General features: G+C 39.8%; 1 protein-coding gene across 4 annotated transcripts in view; it reads right to left on the bottom strand.

The window, feature by feature from the left end:
- Positions 1–19,011, bottom strand: part of HECW2 (HECT, C2 and WW domain containing E3 ubiquitin protein ligase 2) — a 256,577-nt gene that overhangs the window by 89,378 nt on the left and 148,188 nt on the right. For all 4 annotated transcript variants that reach the window (XR_014713565.1, XM_084643180.1, XM_084643182.1 and 1 more), the window contains exons 4-5: positions 11,048–11,142; positions 4,604–4,679 (exon numbers count right to left, since the gene is read on the bottom strand). Coding sequence is in view for 3 of the 4 variants with exons in the window: in XM_084643180.1 (XP_084499306.1) it covers positions 4,604–4,679; positions 11,048–11,142 (171 nt within the window). In the remaining variant the exon portion in view is untranslated. The remainder of the gene's footprint in view (positions 1–4,603; positions 4,680–11,047; positions 11,143–19,011) is intronic.

Raw genomic sequence — 19,011 nt, forward strand, 5'->3', positions numbered from 1 at the left:
TAACCTGACCTTTAAAACAAAGTCGGTAAGTCAAGATGGGAGCACAGTGAGGATTATTATTTGCAACTGTGTTTTCTATTCAATGTTTTCCCCAAATATTTGTGCTCAAATTTTGTTCACACACTAGTCAAGGAAAATGGACTTCTCAGCCTGTAGCCAAAATTTGTTTCATGATTAAACAATGTTAGTTTCACACCAAAGCAGAAGTCATAGACCTGCTTTTCCCAGTCAGTCTGCCCAAACAAGATTGTTATTTCCATGCTCTGTTGCTAGAGGAAGTGTAAGGACAAATTTACCCTGACCGTGCACCTGTTTTGACTATCCCCTGGAGACAGTGCAGGACCTAAGTTTGTCTTTTTTGGCAGACTGCTTTCTTTACTGCTTTCCTCCCTTGGTAACCAGAGTGCTGATGAGCAATAAAGGTATTTATGAATGGACAGATGCTTAGTTAGCACCACACAGGATCAAGCCAGTTGAAATGTTATATTTATCCATGTTCATCTCTGATGGGAGTGTTAGCAGATCAAGAATGGATCAGAGCATTGCAGCAGACAGAGGGGGAAAAGGCCATTCTGAGTGAGTGAATTGATGAAGACAGCTCCTTCCCACCATTCCCATACATGCAAGTTAGGTGCTCCACTGAGCAACTATTTTGGGAACAATAGGTGGCATATTCAGAGATCTGTCCTGGAGGGACTTCACGAATAGAAACTTAAGTTTTGAAACATTAAAATGAGCAGAACAAAATGCCACCATTTGTAATTACTTCAATTGCTGGAGCTAAAGGCTGAGTTTTCAACTCGAATGAGAAGGAAAGATGTGGCTACACAGGAAGTCAGGCTAGATAATCTAGTGATCCCTTCTGGCCTTAAAACACAGTTTCATTCACTTCAGCTTCACTGAGCGTTCAATCATGGAATTAAACTTTTACAAAGAGTTCATGTTCCATGGGTGGGGACAGTTTTCATCATGACCAAACTGACACATACTATAAAGATTATAGTGAAAAGGTGTAGTGCAACTAAACTTCTATCTTGTGCTAGAGATGCCCAATTGCTATTCTAATTTTTTTCCATTCCATCTCTTCTTCTCCTCCAGGTTTTGCTACTATAACTGACCTTCCTGCTTAGATCATGAGAAGATGTAACATACAATTTAGAACGCCATTTTAATGTCATTTGTGTTCACAATTATTATTTGTAAGTGTAATTACAGAATTCTTCAAACGACAACTTGATTTTTCCTTTCCTCTGAGAGAGTCCTCCATTAGGGCAACCAATAGTGAAAGTTATTCATGTAATTTTTAAAAGTATATTTTCTCCGGTCTGCCGGATCATCTAGTCGGACCACCTATGCAGCACAGGCTACGAGTATCCCACACTAAACCCAGCAACAGAAATTAGTTCAAGGTATTACCAGCCCTCAGGAAACTAAGCTACTATGTGCCACAGGCAGAGGATAGGAAGGACCAAGACGGATCAATCCTCAAGGCCCCTGAAATGGGAGGAAACTGATTAAGTGAGATGAACCTAGATGATCCTGACAAGAAACCTGCAGAGTTGCTGCCAATCCGACCTGTTGGAATATTCTTTTCTGACTCCACATATGGCAATTAACTAGTCCCTGAACAGGTGACATTTCATTGTACCACCAAACCCCTATGAATACCTAGCAGCGTGCCATCTGTAGTAAGAGATGGACTGTACACTCTGCAAATGATGGGTCCTGTGGCTAATCACTGTTGCATGTGTTCGTTGTAGAGCTAGACCCCCCTTTATGCCACCTTTCTGCCTCCTCGCTAGATCAGTCTCATATCTCCTACTTGTGGGTCACGTCTTCTGTCTGGGATGCAATCCTCTGCAAAAGTGGATATTTCATCAAAATAGTACATAGTAAATTCAACTGTCCTCTGATGCGATATTATACCCACATTGGAGAGTAATGCAATTACTGATGTAAGCAGTGTCAGGATGAGCTCCACCCTGACATCTGGTGGTGAGGTGTGGCAAGTTGTGGAAAAGAACTTCAGGGGTCGATCTCATTTGCATAGGCACACCCACCCCACCTAGAATGAGGCCATAGCTGCCCAAATGGTCACTTTGGCTGCTGTGGGATCCCCAGTGTCTCTGTTATTGGGGCAGGAAGAATAAATTGTTATTACCCTGATTATGGGAACTGTGCTTGGAACTGTACTTGGCCTTTTGTTATGATGGAGGGACTCACCATCAACTAAGTAGCACTCGCTAGGCAAGGGTCATGGGTTTTAAAACTCTGACTGGAGAGAGGCTGGGGACAAGTATTAATACTTGGTGGCATGGGCCCCTTGGTGAGGGCCTTACATGCTAATTGCACTTCCTCCTCTCTCCACTGTGGAATATCAGAGCTAATTTTGATTCCATTAGGAGTCTAGTTACAGGCTGCTGAGTTCACTTTGGGCTAATGGTGCACCAGCACTGAGGCTCACCTACTGCAAGCTGAATTCACCAAAGAGCTGAACTGACTAAGAGCTGAAATCACTGAGTGTTGTGTTAAGTAGTGGGGGAGCCTGAAGATATATTGTGGAGCAGTTTGTGGGATGGCTGGAGTGCCTTGTGGACAGGCCGGTGGAGCAGTTCGTAGGACGGTGGGAGCTGCTTGTGGGACGCGGAGCAGTTTGTGGACCGGCTGGTGGAGCAGTTCGTGGGACGGCGGGAGCTCCTTGTGGGCCGCGGAGCGGAGCTGAGTGAAGGAGTTCGTGGGCGGCTGGCGGAGCGGAACAGAGCAAAGCGAAGGCCTATGGAGCTGTGGGGTGGTCAGCTTCAGATCATGTAAGGTGCCTCTTACCCCCGTCCCATCTCCACCCAGGTTGGGAGGTAAAGCTCCGCAGATAAACTTTCGAACTCTGGGGCTGCCCTGACCAGGGACACAGACTTTTGGGTCATTGGACTTTTGGGACTTTGGGTGATTTGGGGTTAGAATCATAGAATACCAGGGTTGGAAGAGACCTCAGGAGGTCATCCAGTCCAACCCCCTGCTCAAAGCAGGACCAATCCCCAATTAAATTGCTGGACTCAAGAACCAAAGGGAAAGGGGCATGCCCCAATTTGCTTGGGGTGGGTTTTTTTCCTCATGGGTTGTGTTATGAATCCTGTTGGTGTTTCCCCAACATAATGCCACATTGTTTCTCTCTGTTATTAAAAGGCTTTTTGCTACACTCAGACTATGTGCTTGCGAAAGGGGAAGTATTGCCTCTTGGAGGCGCCCAGCGGGGGTGGTATATATTTGTCCCAGGTCACTGGGTGGGGGCTCGAGCCGGTTTGCATTGTGTTATTGGAATGGATCCCCTAGATATTGAACCCGGCCCTTGTTGCTGCCAACTCTGACGGGCAGAAGTGTTGCACTTAAGTATGAAACAGAGGGATTTTGGCCATGATTTAAGTGTAAATTGCAGTAGTGGAGTCACTACTGATATCTCTCTATAATCATATTCATACAGGGGGCTGGGACTAATCTTTCACCCCCAAAAGTAGAAACTTCTTGCACTTAAGACAAAAAGAGACCTACTTTGCCAACATTAGTTAGGTTCCTGATCCTCTCTGCAGCCAGCCCTGGAGGGCAATATCATTCACACAAAGGCACTACACCCTGCAAAATTCTGTTTACAAGGTAGAAGTATCTCCTTCTCCACACAAAAAAGCCCAAACACTTAAAAAACATACTACCTTTCCCCTAGACACAGCACCTTTATGGAAAAATCTTATTAAATTTGCCATTCTATAAAATGTTTAAATCAACCATACAATTCTTGCAGCTGAGCTAGAACTCTCTGTTACACTCTATAGGGTTTTGGAGTGATTTTTATTGAACCCTATTTATTTTCTATAGGCTCTCTTGTGTTTTTCCCCATTAATTGCTACAAAACCATTCTAAAAGACAGCGTTAGTGTGTTCTAGTCCTACAGAGAGAGAAATCTCCTCAAGGTTTTTGTTGTCTGTTCTTCCAGATTTAGGGACCAGATTCTACCTTCGTTGTTCACATTGAGATACTTTACTCTCATGAGACCACATATAGATTAAGCACTAATCAACATGAGTAAGAGTTCAATTCCTTTTCTCGGTTACTGACTGGGAAAAAAAGTGTTCAGAAAGATTTCACTATTTACAACCCTTGTTGTTTTGGTATTCTGTCCATCTCTCAAAGCAATGGGACTACCTTGCATTCCATTAGCCCTTTTCTATGTGCAGAAAAGATAGCTTTACCACTACTCAGTCTGAGATGGATGTTCCCTTGGGCACACTGAAAATTTCTTGGAGACTTCTCATGCTAGGTCCAACAAATTGGTTTCATTCACTTCTAGATATAAATGAATCTGGTTTGCTTTCAGCATACACATGTTCTCAATGAAATTATATAATCTGAGCCACTAGCATGCACTCCTAAAGAAGACAGATGCAGCTGAAGAGGAAATGTTTTCCATCTTTGAGTATTTTAGTTCAGTATTTTTTTTAATGTACATTTGCTTTGCCATAGCACAGTTGGAGTTAATTCTGACTTTCAGTAACAATCTAACACAAAACTCATGCTTGTTTTAGTGGGATAATGCAAGATACTTCTGAAATCTTACCTGATAATTCAAAGCTGACTAGTTTCCGAGATTGCTGAGTTGCAGAAGCACCTTCATCCATGCCATCCACCCCCATCTAAAGAGGGAGAAAAAAAATGAAGCGTATCATGGCATTTTTCATTTGTTTTTGTATGTTCATGAGGATGGTTATGAAGTACTCAGGAGAAAAATATTACCCATAGACAAAGCTATAATCTGAAGACACCAGTACTTGTTTCCGTCCACCCCAAATTCCCTGGAATTTCACAAATACTGACAACTGTCTGTGCAATGTAGGGTCAATATTGCAATACTGAGAATATTTCTGAACATACATAATGCATTATTATTAGGTGTGTGGAAGGTATTAACTGGAGAAAGCGAAAGTACTTCTTCCTCATAGGTTTTTGTGTCCTCTCAAAAAATCAATAGCGCAAATTGGCATCTTATACATAAGCATGAACTAACCACAGACACTGTGCAGTAAGTAGTTCCATGTACCATTTATGACCTAAACACAAAATACATGGCTTACTGAGGGCAATCAATCAAAATATTTAACATCTGTGTGACAAAATAAGGCACATCAGATTTCTAACTATGGCATTGATCTGAAAGTCATGCTCATACCTGGGAAACTTTCCCTGAGGTTTATTTCTACTTTCCCTGATAAGGGCTTTTTTTGTTTGTTTGTTTTTGTAAGTTTCACTTCTTAGAAAAAAAAATCTGCCCCATTGCCTCCTTCACAAGTGGAGTTTTTGCAAATGCATCAGTAGGCGGAGCTTGCCTCCCCCTCCCCCCCAAGAGTGACATGTATCCAGCTAAACAACCCATCACAAATCATGGACTATTAGGGTACGTCTACACTGCAGCTGGGAGGGAGCCCCCCAGACCAGGTAGAGAGACTTGTGCTAGCTCCACTCAAGCTAGTGCACTAAAAACAGCAGTGTGGCTGTTGCAACACAGGGGGCAGCTCAAACTAGCCACCCAAGTCCAAGCCCACATGACCTCCTTGGACTGAGCTTGGATGGCTAGCCCATGCCATTCCCCGTGCCGCAACATCCATACTGGTACTTTTAGCACACTAGCTCGAGAGGGGCTAGCACAAGTCTGTCTATCCACACTAGGAGGCATGCTCCTAGCTTCAGTGTAAGACGTACTCTTACTTTTCGAATCAATTGAAAATATAGGGTTTGTGTTTCAGGACAAATGGTTCCAAAAGGAGGCACAGCACTCTCATCCAGCAGGGAAAAGACAATGAATTGCTAGGATAAGGTGAAGACAACCTGTGGAAATGCTTACCAGATTGTAAGTCTGATAAAGCTTGATACCTGGACACACTGTAGGGTGTACACTGGGGGTATCTCTAATAAAATAGAGTGTTACCAAAGTGATTTTATATTTAAAAAGAGAAAAATATATTGAGGATATATGCTTGTAAATTAAGGGTATAAAAAAAGATACACAATAGAAAAACTATTAAGTGATCTGTTTCCAAGAATATAAATCATAGTTGGGGTGTAAAACACTGAGAAAGATACTGCAGTCTGGCTGCATTTAGCCATATGTTAAATCTGTGAAAGATAAGACACCTCTTTACATCAAGACTGGATAGCTTTCTAAAAATGAAGCTATTACTCAAACAGAAGTGACAGGCTTGATATAGGAGTTACTGGATGAGGTTCAGCGGCCAGGAATTCAGACTACATGATTGTAATAGCCTCTGCTGGCCTTAACATCTTTAATCTGTGAAGAAACTCAGCTTTGCCTTAATATAAAAAGTGTAATGGCGGTCTTTTAAAAGTTTTTTTTAAACAAACAAATATTGCGATCTCATCTGTTAATCTGACTGCCATGCCAATCGTCATGGAATGTATCTACACACTACAGCAGCGCAAACACAAAACAAGACTAAGCGGTGAGAATTAATCAGCATCTGAAGTCTAAGAATTTCCTCATTAGCAAAATTCTAACATTTAGCAGAACATGTAGCAAAGATGAAGAAACAGCAGTGAAAGAAAAAGCGATGACAATCATGTCTGAGGTCTCCATTGGCCTTGAGTCTCTTCAGAAAGGATGCACAGTGACAGAAAATTTACATTGTTCACATCTCAGCATATTTCATTTTGCATAAGTACAATATTCACGATTCACCGTTTCTCATGCAATAACATTTCTCAATATAGTGTTCTTCATTCTGTCACGTGCCTATTGACTATGAAACTGTTATTCCAAATGACTTCATAAGGGTAAGTCACCTGTGACACCATGCAGCAGAATGACCTGGTCTTCCATGGACAATGGGTTAACTCCATCTCAGCTTCCTCTATCCTTTGCAAAGGTGCTTGGAAAGCAGAGAGGGGTATATATATATCTTTGGGACAGTTGGGCTGAACACCAAGGGTCATAAGAACTGTGGAGTTTTCGGGTTTTTTTTTTTGGGAGGGGGGGCTGTTAACTTATATTGATTTCTTGTTCCAAACATTCTTCATTAAGAAAAAGTCCTCACGGATTCTGTGTATATTTTTTCTGAGGCGTCCTTCCATCAGATAGGACCACATTATCATACTAATAAATCATGGCAACAAACTATCCACATGAGTGATACTTTTTTTTTTTAAACAGAAAAAATGCCTCCATTCAATTCAATGATTATAAAAGTAAAAATACATCCATGTTACAGCAGGGCTGGCACTTTGAGGGCATATAATCCAACACAATGACAATGAAATACAATCTTGAATACCCACATCTTTCACATATTCATTGTATATACCCACACTGTACAGACCTCCTTAAAAAGGAGGAGTGCAAGATCAAGAAAATACTAATGACATGGAATAAATTACAACGTTCAGTATCCGCAACTGTACAATCACCAGAGGATTATCTGGCTACACATTATATTACTAAATAAATTAACAAAATGTACTGTGGAATATTATGTAAACTGGGTACATAGAGTGATAAACTGAAATAAGTATAATATAAAGTTGGGAAGCCTTGCAGTGCATATAATAATGCATTTATTTAACAGAACTGAATTATTTATTTTAAACGATTAAAACTATTTACTTTAAATAGTCAGTATTTCACAAGAGTGTGTTCAGCACTGGGATAAATAGTTTGATGTTGAGAGGAAAATCTAAGTCTACTACACTACAAGATGCTTAAGGAGTAGTCACGAGAATTCAATTATTTTCAGGTATTACCAAGAATTCTTCCATCTACCCTTGTAATTTCCATTTTAATCAGTGGGCAACTCTCAGTAGTTCTACCTACTTTTAATAAGTAATTAACAGTCCAATAAATTGGAGTTTTAGTCATCTCAAGCTTGAGATATGGGTAAACCCAAACTCAGAAAAGGTATGCTTTACATATATAGAGAGGTTTAGATTGAGGGAAGCTATTCATGTTTCTCCTTAGTACATCTCTCCACAGGAAATAACTCAGCATGCATATAGAATCATGGCCAGTCTTTTCAGTTTGTTACGTCAGCATAGCTATGAAATAGCTGTAAGCAGGATGTGCACTGAATTGTAGGTATTGCCAAACAAATGAGCATCAAGAATTGCTTACTATCGCAACAAATAACTTGCTAGAGCAGAGTTTATTCAGGACACATGCAAAAAACATGCATGTGATAGCACTGACTGTCTTGATCTTGAAAGGTGCCAACGGCTGATCTGCAAGATGCTGAAGACTGTAAACTCCCATTGGAGATGCTTAACACCTTGCAGGATTAGGCTCAAGCCATGCAGTTCCCAAAATATTATCAAACAGTTCAGTGTGTTTAGATGTATGCTCTATGGGATTCTCCCAGCTTTCCTATTCTGTTGTTAAGGGCTTTCTGTCCATGCTGTACTACAGCAAACTCACTTATCAACCAATTAACAGAAGGTCCTACTTAATAGAAAAATTACATTCACCAAATGATTTCACACTGGGTTTAATACAATTGCATCCACTCACTACCAAGTGTCATTAAACAGGCTCCTGTTTGTTTTCTTTTAAATCCCTGGTTTTCTGACCCAAAAAGCATTTAATGTTGATTATTGTGTGCATCTCAAGAGAGTTCTCTGTATTTTGATTAAATATGTAATCTACAAATGAAAACTCAATTTAGTGCATTTTGCTTAGTTGTATAGTTGTGTGTGGCCAAAAATTGTGTAAATCTGACTGAACTGAAATACAGTTCAGTTGTGTGCAGTGACTAACAATGGTGTCATGGAGGTTCCACATTTAACGTGTCTTCTTTTCTGTTAGGTGTGCATAGTTCATAAAAAAAAATTTCTAACTAACCAGGTTTTCCATCTCAACTTAGTATCTGAGTGTGAAATTGGGCTGTTTTCAGTATCTTGTACAGAGATACTGAAGAACAAATTATTCCCCTAGTCTACACCTGTGCAGTCCTATTGTCTTCAAATAACTTCTTCAGTTGCAACAGTGTACTCCCATTAGATGTCAATAGCAGTGCACAATTAGAACTGAGAATATAATGTAGCTTTTTCCATGTAATTTTAAATTAAGAGGTTGCAGACTTAAAAAAGTGATAGTAGTAGTAAGTTGTCATTCTCTGTACAGGCCAGACTCTAGAGGAAGATAAGGCAAACATTTGCCAGTGAGCTAATTTGAAGACAGGAAAATTTAATACCAAGATGAACAGGTTTCAGAGTAGCAGCCGTGTTAGTCTGTATTCGCAAAAAGAAAGGAGTACTTGTGGCACCTTAGAGACTAACCAATTTATTTGAGCATAAGCTTTTGTGAGCTACAGCTCACTTCATCGGATGCATTCAGTGGAAAATACAGTGGGGAGATTTATATACATAGAGAACATGAAACAATGGGTGTTACCATACACACTGTAACGAGAGGTTTCAGAGTAACAGCCGTGTTAGTCTGTATTCGCAAAAAGAAAAGGAGGACTTGTGGCACCTTAGAGACTAACCAATTTATTAGAGCATAAGCTTTCGTGAGCTCGAGAGTGATCACTTAAGGTGAGCTATTACCAGCAGGAGAGCGGGGGATGAAAAAACCTTTTGTAGTGATAATCAAGGTGGGCCATTTCCAGCAGTTGACAAGAATGTCTGAGGAACAGTGTGTGTGGGGGGGGAGGGCGGGGGTTTAGAAGAATAAACATGGGGAAATAGTTTTACTTTGTGTAATGACCCATCTACTCCCTGTCTTTATTCAAGCCTAAGTTAATTGTATCCAGTTTGCAAATTAATTCCAACTCAGCAGTCTCTCGTTGGAGTCTGTTTCTGAAGTTTTTTTGTTGAAGAATTGCAACTTTTAGGTCTGTAATCGAGTGACCAAAGAGCTTGAAGTATTCTCCGACTGGTTTTTGAATGTTATAATTCTTGACGTCTGATTTGTGTCCACTTATTCTTTTACATAGAGACTGTCCAGTTTGGCCAATGTACATGGCAGAGGGGCATTGCTGCCCTCCCACACAGTTCCTCAGACGTTCTTGTCAACTGCTGGAAATGGCCCACCTTGATTATCACTAAAAAAGGTTTTTTCTCCCCTGCTCTCCTGCTGGTAATAGCTCACCTTAAGTGATCACTCTCGTTACAGTGTGTATGGTAACACCCATTGTTTCATGTTCTCTATGTATATAAATCTCCCCACTGTATTTTCCACTGAATGCATCCGATGAATGTAGCTCATGAAAGCTTATGCTCAAATAAATTTGTTAGTCTCTAAGGTGCAACAGGTACTCCTTTTCTTTTTACTAAGATGAACGAATCCTAGGTTCTACTCCAAGTTCAAAAGGAAACATGCTTTAGTGATTACAGACCTTTCTGCCCTGTTTCCCCCTCCCTGCTTCTTCCCCTGGTCCCTCTACCTATCCTTGACCCAGTCCTCCCTGACCACTTGTCCCAGCCCCCTCCAAACCAAACTCATTGTCCCAGTCTCAGCCCTCCCATATTCAGCTCCACATCCCAGTCCCCCCTTCTACTGAGCATGTGTGAACTGAGATTTTCAAAGGCTCATGACTTGTCCAAATTTCTGTGGATTTCTACAGGGATGGCAAAAAGGCACTTCTGCTAAATTTCAGGTCATTGTGCTTCTCAACAAAACAACTGTTTTGCCCATGCTAAATATACGTATTTCCTAACCTAATTCTGAGGAAAAGTTAAACTGTTTTGGCTCATACTTTCTAAAAAGATTCAGCCTGAGGTAGATACATAGCATGAAAAATCTCAACCCAACCAGTTAAAGTTTGTCAAAGTTATAAGCAATTGAAAAAAAAGTCTTATAATGAAAAGTATTGAGCAACCTTAACAAGAGTCATCACTTCTATGCAGCCTATAATACAACTGGATTACATCAGGTAAAATCACAAAAATCCCAGTTAATGGCAAAACTCGGAGATTGCAGTTGATATTAAGTGGGTATGACTGACAGGTTAAAGCATCTCTTTACAGATAAATTACAAATTGATATAAAGGCTCCACTTACCATCACAGCGGGGTTTTTCACAGTGATACATGGGGTAGTAGCTCGCAGGGCTCCACTAATACCATGGTAGTATTTAAAACAGATCTTTATTTCAGCTGGGAAAACAAACAAACACACACACTCATGTGGAATCCATACACTGATAATGTGAGACAAAACAGTGGTAGCCCCATGCTTTGGAAAGCTCAGCGGAAACTCAACTGAATCGTAGTTCACTCTTCTGGAAATGAGCGATGGGCTGTTTCACCAACATTATTTATTAATCTAGCCCATCTCCAGTATAATGGCATTTCAATGAAAGTTATGATTTATATTTCCTCTCAAATTCTGGAAACATGAAAATCTTTTCTTCTTAAAGAGGAAAGAGCCAAATTCCAAAATCGCTTCAAAGCCAGTAAAAACCTGGTGGCCCATTCACAATAATCACTTGGTAAGAAAGATAATAAATTTCAGCATGTGGTTTTGTCCACATGAAAGCAGCAGCCTAGACAGATATTGACCTGCTTTTTATACATCTTCTGGAGCCAAATAACAGGGAGACAAGATCACTGAATAATGTATTTAGTATTGGCATTGACCTGTGAAGGGAGCTCCATTTTACTCTAAAAAATAAAGGTGAATTAAAATCACTTAAGATCTTCATCAGATCTAGAAATAGATTTCTTGCAATGAAAGAGACTATACTGTATTGCATGCAAGCTGTTTTATGCTTAAACTATTTTGTCATGTAACTGTTAAACCCTGGAAATGATATAACCCTAGATATAGCTACTTTTCAACATTTGGTCAGTTTAATTGAGGATATTTTGTATCTTGATATTTTATGCAATAATTAAGGAACTGACTATTTGGCTTCTCAAGGGGAAAATATTATACAAATATGCTTAGATAATACATTAATGTTTTTAGATCACAGTAAAAAGTGCCAGCATGCATTATACTGAGATGAAAATTTAACCAAGAGGTAAAAGCTGAGGCTCTGCCAAAATTGCATATGAAAACTTTTTTTAAAATGTGGATACTGTTCTGGAATACAGAATGATTATTAATTCTACAATAACTGTGGTTATCCAAGAATCAGTGTGGATCCCACTGTAGGTGTGCATCCACCTCATGCAAATCAGAGCAAAGAATTCTGAATAGCAGTGCATGCAGGACCACCCATGTACCCTGTGTCTCCTCGTGCTCTTGTATGAGGACAGAAAGGTTGGGGCAGCCACAGTCCTCCTTCAGTTCCCTTGGAATTCTAACCCCAAGATTGCTGAGGGCTCTGAAACATGGGGAAGGAGGATAGGGCGTGGGATCCACACTGTCTACAACACCTCAGAAAAACACAGTTACTGTAGGGTAAGTAACTGTTCTTTCTTCAAGCGAAAATACATAAGGTTTAAAGTCAGAAGTCATCTAGTCTGACCTCTTGTCTATTACACGCCATTGAATTTCACCTACTTATCCCTGTACTGAGCCCAATAAGTTAGGGATTATTCAAACACAAGTTGTAATTGACTAAAGCATCTCTTTTCCAGAAAGGCACCCAATCTTGATTTGAAGACACCAAGAAATTGAGAATCCACCACTTCCCTTGTAGTTTGTTCCACCCTCACCGTTAAAAATGTATGCCTGATTTCCAATTCGAATTTGCCTGGTTTCAGCTTCCAGCCACTGGTTCTTATTATGCACTTCTCTGCTCAATTAAAGAGCTCATTAGTACTTGTTATTTTCTCCCCATGAAAGTATTTATACACCATAATCAAGTCACCTGAATTTGAAAAACTAAAGAGGTATTGTACTTCAGCTATAACAGTGTAGAGGCCCTTCAGCACCGTATGTACAGATCCTTTTGTGAACTGGGGGGAGGGGAGAGACACTCTTTCAAGCACTGTTTACTGACAAAACTCTCAACTGTTGGAGGCAGTCCAGAGTACTGCATATACATTTTCAGCAATACATAAGGGTCTCTATAATCTCTATTGATTTTTCCCAAATTCGAAAAACAGGAATGAAAAGACATAAAAAATTACTTCCATAGAATGCTGGGAATTTATTTTATTTGTCCCTTTACAACTGATTAGATAGTTCTAAACAGAAGCCCACAACTTAACAATTTAAAAACCATTTATAAAATAAATATTTGTACTTTAATCATAAGACGTATTACTATACATTTTTTCCAGGAGTTTGAGCTTTGATATCCCAGCTATGAACAAAATTTCACTTGAAGATAGTCTCCCATCCACACCCAAGCACCAAAAATATAAACTCATCATGGAAATACTTCCTTTTAGAACACAAGGATCAAGTCACAAGTTTGATGTCATCAGGATTTAGCTCAATAAGGTCCAGTCTGTGGTCCTAACTCCCCAAAGCTATGGCAGCCATGATGGACCAGTCAACTATGGCTTCACATGATGGACCATGATGGCAGCCATGATGGACCAGTCAGCTATGCCATTCCTCCTGGCCTCTTATCAAGTAGTTGGGTCCCGAGATCCTATGATACAATATCAAATGTGTCTCAACCACTACCAGCGGGTCCTGGAGATTCAACGTCATTCCTTAGGAAGGGACTACAAGACAACACTGGTCAATGTGTCCCCAACATGAATGCACAGCACTTACGATAAAACAGATAGTCTCACCAGCTGGAAAGTTGAGAGAACTCATGTTGAAATTAAACTGGTCAGAGAAAGAAAAGTTTCTAACTGATGGGGCCAGCCTTAGATCTACTGATATCAAGAACAAAGATATTTTTGATGCTCCTTGTTTTCTCCTCCACCCTTTTCCCCTATATTTCTCTCATCTGTTTCCCTCTACTGTCTTCCCCTACCAGCTCTTTCTCTCTGGCCCCTACACCATTATGTTATTGGCTTTAAACAGATATAATAGATTTCACATGCAAATGACTTGATTATTCTACAATCCTTACTGAATGCCCACTCATGGCTTACAAGGGTTCATATTACTGTTCTGAGTGAAGGCCAAGTATATTTACCCAGGGAGCTTAAGGTTGAATCCCTGTTCCACATACATCCATGGATCTGTGCCTCCTTTATCATATACATAAAATGGGGCTTGTAAAGATTCTTGGATAGACTAAGTGCAAAATATTATTATACACAATCATCTACTTTGCATATTAAGCTACAGTTCAGCAAAGCACTTATGTACATGCTTGATTTTCAGCACAAGTAGTCCTATTGTCTGTTTTGTCTTAGTGAGATTATGGAGATTTGCCATATGTTGTGTAAATGAGACAAAAGATGATAAAAGTTTAGCTTGATTCTCAAAAAGAAAAGGAGTACTTGTGGCACCTTAGAGACTAACCAATTTATTTGAGCATAAGCTTTATTGGATGCATCCGATGAAGTGAGCTGTAGCTCACGAAAGCTTAGAGACTAATTAATTGATTTGAGCATAAGCTTTCGTGAGCTACAGCTCACTTCATCGGATGCATCCAATGAATTGAGCTGTAGCTCATGAAAGCTTATGCTCAAATAAATTGGTTAGTCTCTAAGATGCCACAAGTACTCCTTTTCTTTTTGTGAATACAGACTAACACGGCTGCTACTCTGAAACCTAGGTTGATTCTGACACTTTCAAAAATAGTGGTTAAAGGCAACAGATTTAAAAACAAAACAAAAAAAAATGTAACAAGAAAATTTCTAAGGAATCCCAAACCATCTTCAGCAGAATACTGAATGCTGCTAGAAACAGTTTATAAATAGTTTGGGAACAACAATCATGCAGAAATGAGATAAACAGTCCCCAGATGGAACAATTAAAGGACATGGATTACATAATAGCAGAACAGCATTCCAGGGTTCTGGAGGTGCCATGTAATTCTCTTCATTAATCAAAGCTAATTCAGAATTCTGCTGCTTAATTATTTCCAACATACTCTAAACTTCCTAATTCTGAGGTGACCCTGATGGGATTGAGAAATATTAAGATATTTATCTTGTATTTTCTCTGGTCTTGATTCCACCACCCTTACTCATTTTGAGTTCATAGACCATCAGGGTTGGAAGGGACCTCAGGAGACCATCTAGTCCAACCCCTTGCTCAAAACAGGACCAATCCCCAATGTTTGCCCCAGATCCCTAAATGGCCCCCTCAAGGATTGAACTCACAACTGTAGGTTTAGCAGGCCAATGCTCAAACCACTGAGCTATCCCTCCCCCCACAAACAGTCCCATTAATTTCTTGTAAAGTAAGGTATGCAAACAAGAGTCAGGCCCTTAGAATTTAGCGGGTTAAATGAGAAAAAATAGGAATATTAAAATTAAAATGCATACAAGTGATGAATATTTGATAGTCATCTTGCAACAAATATTCTTGGTCAAAACTTCTTCTCATTGATGTAACTTTATGAAAACACTGAACTTTGCATTCTTATATCTCCTAACAATGCCTTCCCCCCCCATCCCTGCCAACTAGCCTTAGCATTAATCCTCAAGGATTTATGGCATGCTGAGTTCAGCTTTTAAAACAAATATTAAAAAAAAAAAAAAAAAAAAAAAAAAGATCTGAGTGGAAGGAATGGTCACAAAAATTTTTCAAATTCTACCTCTCACTAAGTGAAAATAAGCGAAAAAATGTTTTTAAATCAAACTGAAAGGGAGATGATTGGAAAATGAGCTTTACTGACCCCAAGTACAGCAAGTTTCGATCTCAAAGAACTATTTTTGCCAAAGTTATAATTAGTTGAAAACAGAGCTTGCATATAGACACCTTATATATCAACTCTGACTGTAACATCAGTACACCAGCATGATGCAGACAGTATACAAATGAACCATACATATATGCATTATTACATTCATTGAACCTATCTCACACTCCCTTCAGGCCCCAAACTGAGATTCCTATCAGTACAAAATACAAATGGTCTATATGCACAGATGTTGAGCTAGAATGTTGTACTGCAGTGACAGTAGTAATTTACCCATAAATATCCCAGAGGTGATTGATGTGACAAGACTTGGAGTATCAGAAAAAATCCCAACAGCAGCAACCATGCGTTAGTGTTCAAGATTTAAATCTGTAGTATCAGCACAACAAATATATGCAAATCAATATATTTATAGAAAATTATAACACATTTCTACAATATTTATCGAAATAAAAATATGACATTAAAGCTAAAGTACTACTTTATGTAGGATTTTTCTTGGAGAGAAATTTTGATATTAACATTCATCGGAATGAGATTACAGACAGTATAGTACATTATTACTTTAGAGCCCCAATCCACCAAGTGTTTACTTCTGAGAGTAATCCCATTGACTTCAATAGCCTTTGTCTATTGTATAAAGCTGAAGACAATGGAGTAAGCAGTGTGCCCAGTGGCAAGTGTTTACAGGACTGGGCTTTTATTTTGTAGCCTCTTTCATACAAAATGATGGAGAAGTGAGATGCAAACACTATCAGTGGAAATGTCTGTTTACTAGCCCACTTGTTTGTGAACCCCTCGACTGACCTTGTTTTTCCTGCTCTTTCTTGGGAGGTAAAAGTAAAGCGCTCTCTCTCTCTCTGAGAGAAAGACATTTCTAATCATCTTTCTTATACTCTTGCTACAATAATTTCATATTCAGAGAGAATTGTTAATAAATCACCAGGTGGTTTTGATGACATTTGTAGATGCTCTAGTCAGTTCTACATTATAGGTGCAAAAATTAATTTTGTCGCAAAAGTCATATGGAGAGTCTGCAGAACAATTTTATGAACACAGAAAAGAAGGCTGGTCGAGTGGTTTGGGCAGTAGCCTGGGACACATGGGTCAGTTCCTTGCTCTGCCACAGACATCTTGTGTGACCCTGGGCAAGTCACTTAGTCTCAATGTGCCTCAGTTCCCCATCTGTAATATGGGAATAATAGCAGAACCCTACCCTACAGGATGTTACGAGGAAAAATATATTAGCAATTGCGAGATAATCAGATGTAATGGTAAGAGAGCATTACAAACAAAGAAAAATCAGAGCAGCAGCAACTTTAGGAAACCCAGTTTGCCGCAAATGTCTTATTCTGGCATATCGTTCTATTCTATTCACTTAATGTGGACATGGAATGTCACTTGTGTATTTGGCAGTATATTTCAGGAATATTTAGGATCCCTAGAATGACAAAGTTAAGGGTTGGAGATATTCTGGCTGTTCCCCAGTGTACAAAGTAGACAGGTTTTAAAAATAAAAATGATAAGAAAAAACACCAGACGAGACTGACTGCCTCCCTGCTGCTTTCCATTTTAACTGATAGTGTAGCAGATGGTAAAGATCAGGCCCTGAAATAGTTGAGATGACTAGTGAATCACAACTTTTAGCCCCTCACCATACCTCCCTCCCCCGAAAACAGGCAGCTCCCATTAACTTGTTTTACATAACATGAGTAACAAAATATTTCTCTTTTTTAAAATCTCAGTGATATCACAGCTCAATTTTGCTTTGTTGAATTTCTACAGCTACAGAGTGTTACATTTCATGCTAACATCACACTTTTGCCCTTTGCCTAGGGACCAGAAGAAAGGAACACCTGCCTCTGTTATGGCTGGCGCTGCAGCATAAAGTCAGCCCCTTTGTCTGGAGAGGACAGCCTAAGGGCACCAGCTATTTGTGAGGTGAGCAGGACATTGTATTCGGCAGGTGCTTCATTTCACCCTTCCTTTTCATTCCCTGCTCGCTCCCATCCATACTGGTTGTGGATATTTTTGGAGCAAGTTGGTGTGTGCACAATTATTATTATTATTGGTCTTTGTTTTGATTACTATTTAGAGCATTTGTTTAGAAAAGAGTCTTTTCTGGCTGCTTTGTTGATTTTTGCTTTAGGATAGTGAGTTCTCCTTGATCATCTTTGTTTGTTGATTCTTCGGGGGGGGGGGAGGTGTCTTTGGGGGAGTGAATGAAACTCACCATTTTCACAACAAAGAATTTCCCCTGCCACCTTTTGTGTCTGCTTTTTGTGGTTTGTTTGAGTTGAGGGGAGGAAAAGAAGAGTTCTTCCTTTGTGTTTGTTATGTGTTTGGCAATGGCGTGAATGGAAGATGGTTCCGTAAGGAGAGGTTATATGATGGGAGAATGAATGAATGGAGCAACTAACCTAAAGGGATTGAAGATACCCTAAATTAGGGCCTTAATAGGTACTAAACCATGTGCCTGACTTTAAACATATGACCAATCCAATTGACTGGGACTACTCACAAAAAGTTAAGCAGCTTTTTCAGGGCATAAAATGTAAAATGCCTCTCTGAAAAGGATGTAAGCTTTGGGGATAGCAGAAGGAGCCTTTGGCCCAATCTACCCAACTCTCACCGATAAAAGCGAACGTGATGGAATTGGTCATTCCAGATTCCTCGTAGACCACCCTGATTATTTAGCACACGGTGTGGCTGTAATATCATTAACAGGTATTATCAGCACTTCTCTTAGTGAGTATGCTAGCTATCTTTAGATAAGAAACCTTCTCTTCATACTCGAGTACTTGTCACTTACCACCAAGTCTCATACCTACACCATTTGAGAAAGAGAACTGAGAAAGCAGCAGCTACTCAACTTTAGGTGCATTGGAATACCAATAATTCCCATTTGAGTACCAGCCTTTGGCATTTAGGCTGTGCTTGTCAGGGTCACGAATAAGTCTGCTGCAAGGTTTGGATTGCGGTCAACTAGTCATTTTGTTCATGCTGGGCCCTCAGTAGCATTTGACACACTGACCATGGATTGTAGTTTCAGGAAATAGAGGGCATTGCTGTGCCTGGAACTGTCTTTTAGTTGTTCCAGTCATTCCAAGAGAAGAGCAGTGTAATCACTAAGCGATTTAAATATCGCAAACCGCAAGGATCTAAACTATGACCCATAGTTTCAGATACATCGAGTTCGTTTCTAAATGCAGGGTAGGTATTATTGGTACACTGATGAAACCCAACTACATAGCTTTAGCTTGATGGCCACTGCTCTGGAGGCGTGTTTGGA

The sequence above is a fragment of the Lepidochelys olivacea genome (assembly GCF_965140295.1).
Source record: "Lepidochelys olivacea isolate rLepOli2 genome assembly, chromosome: 11".
Taxonomy (NCBI): Eukaryota; Metazoa; Chordata; order Testudines; family Cheloniidae; genus Lepidochelys; species Lepidochelys olivacea.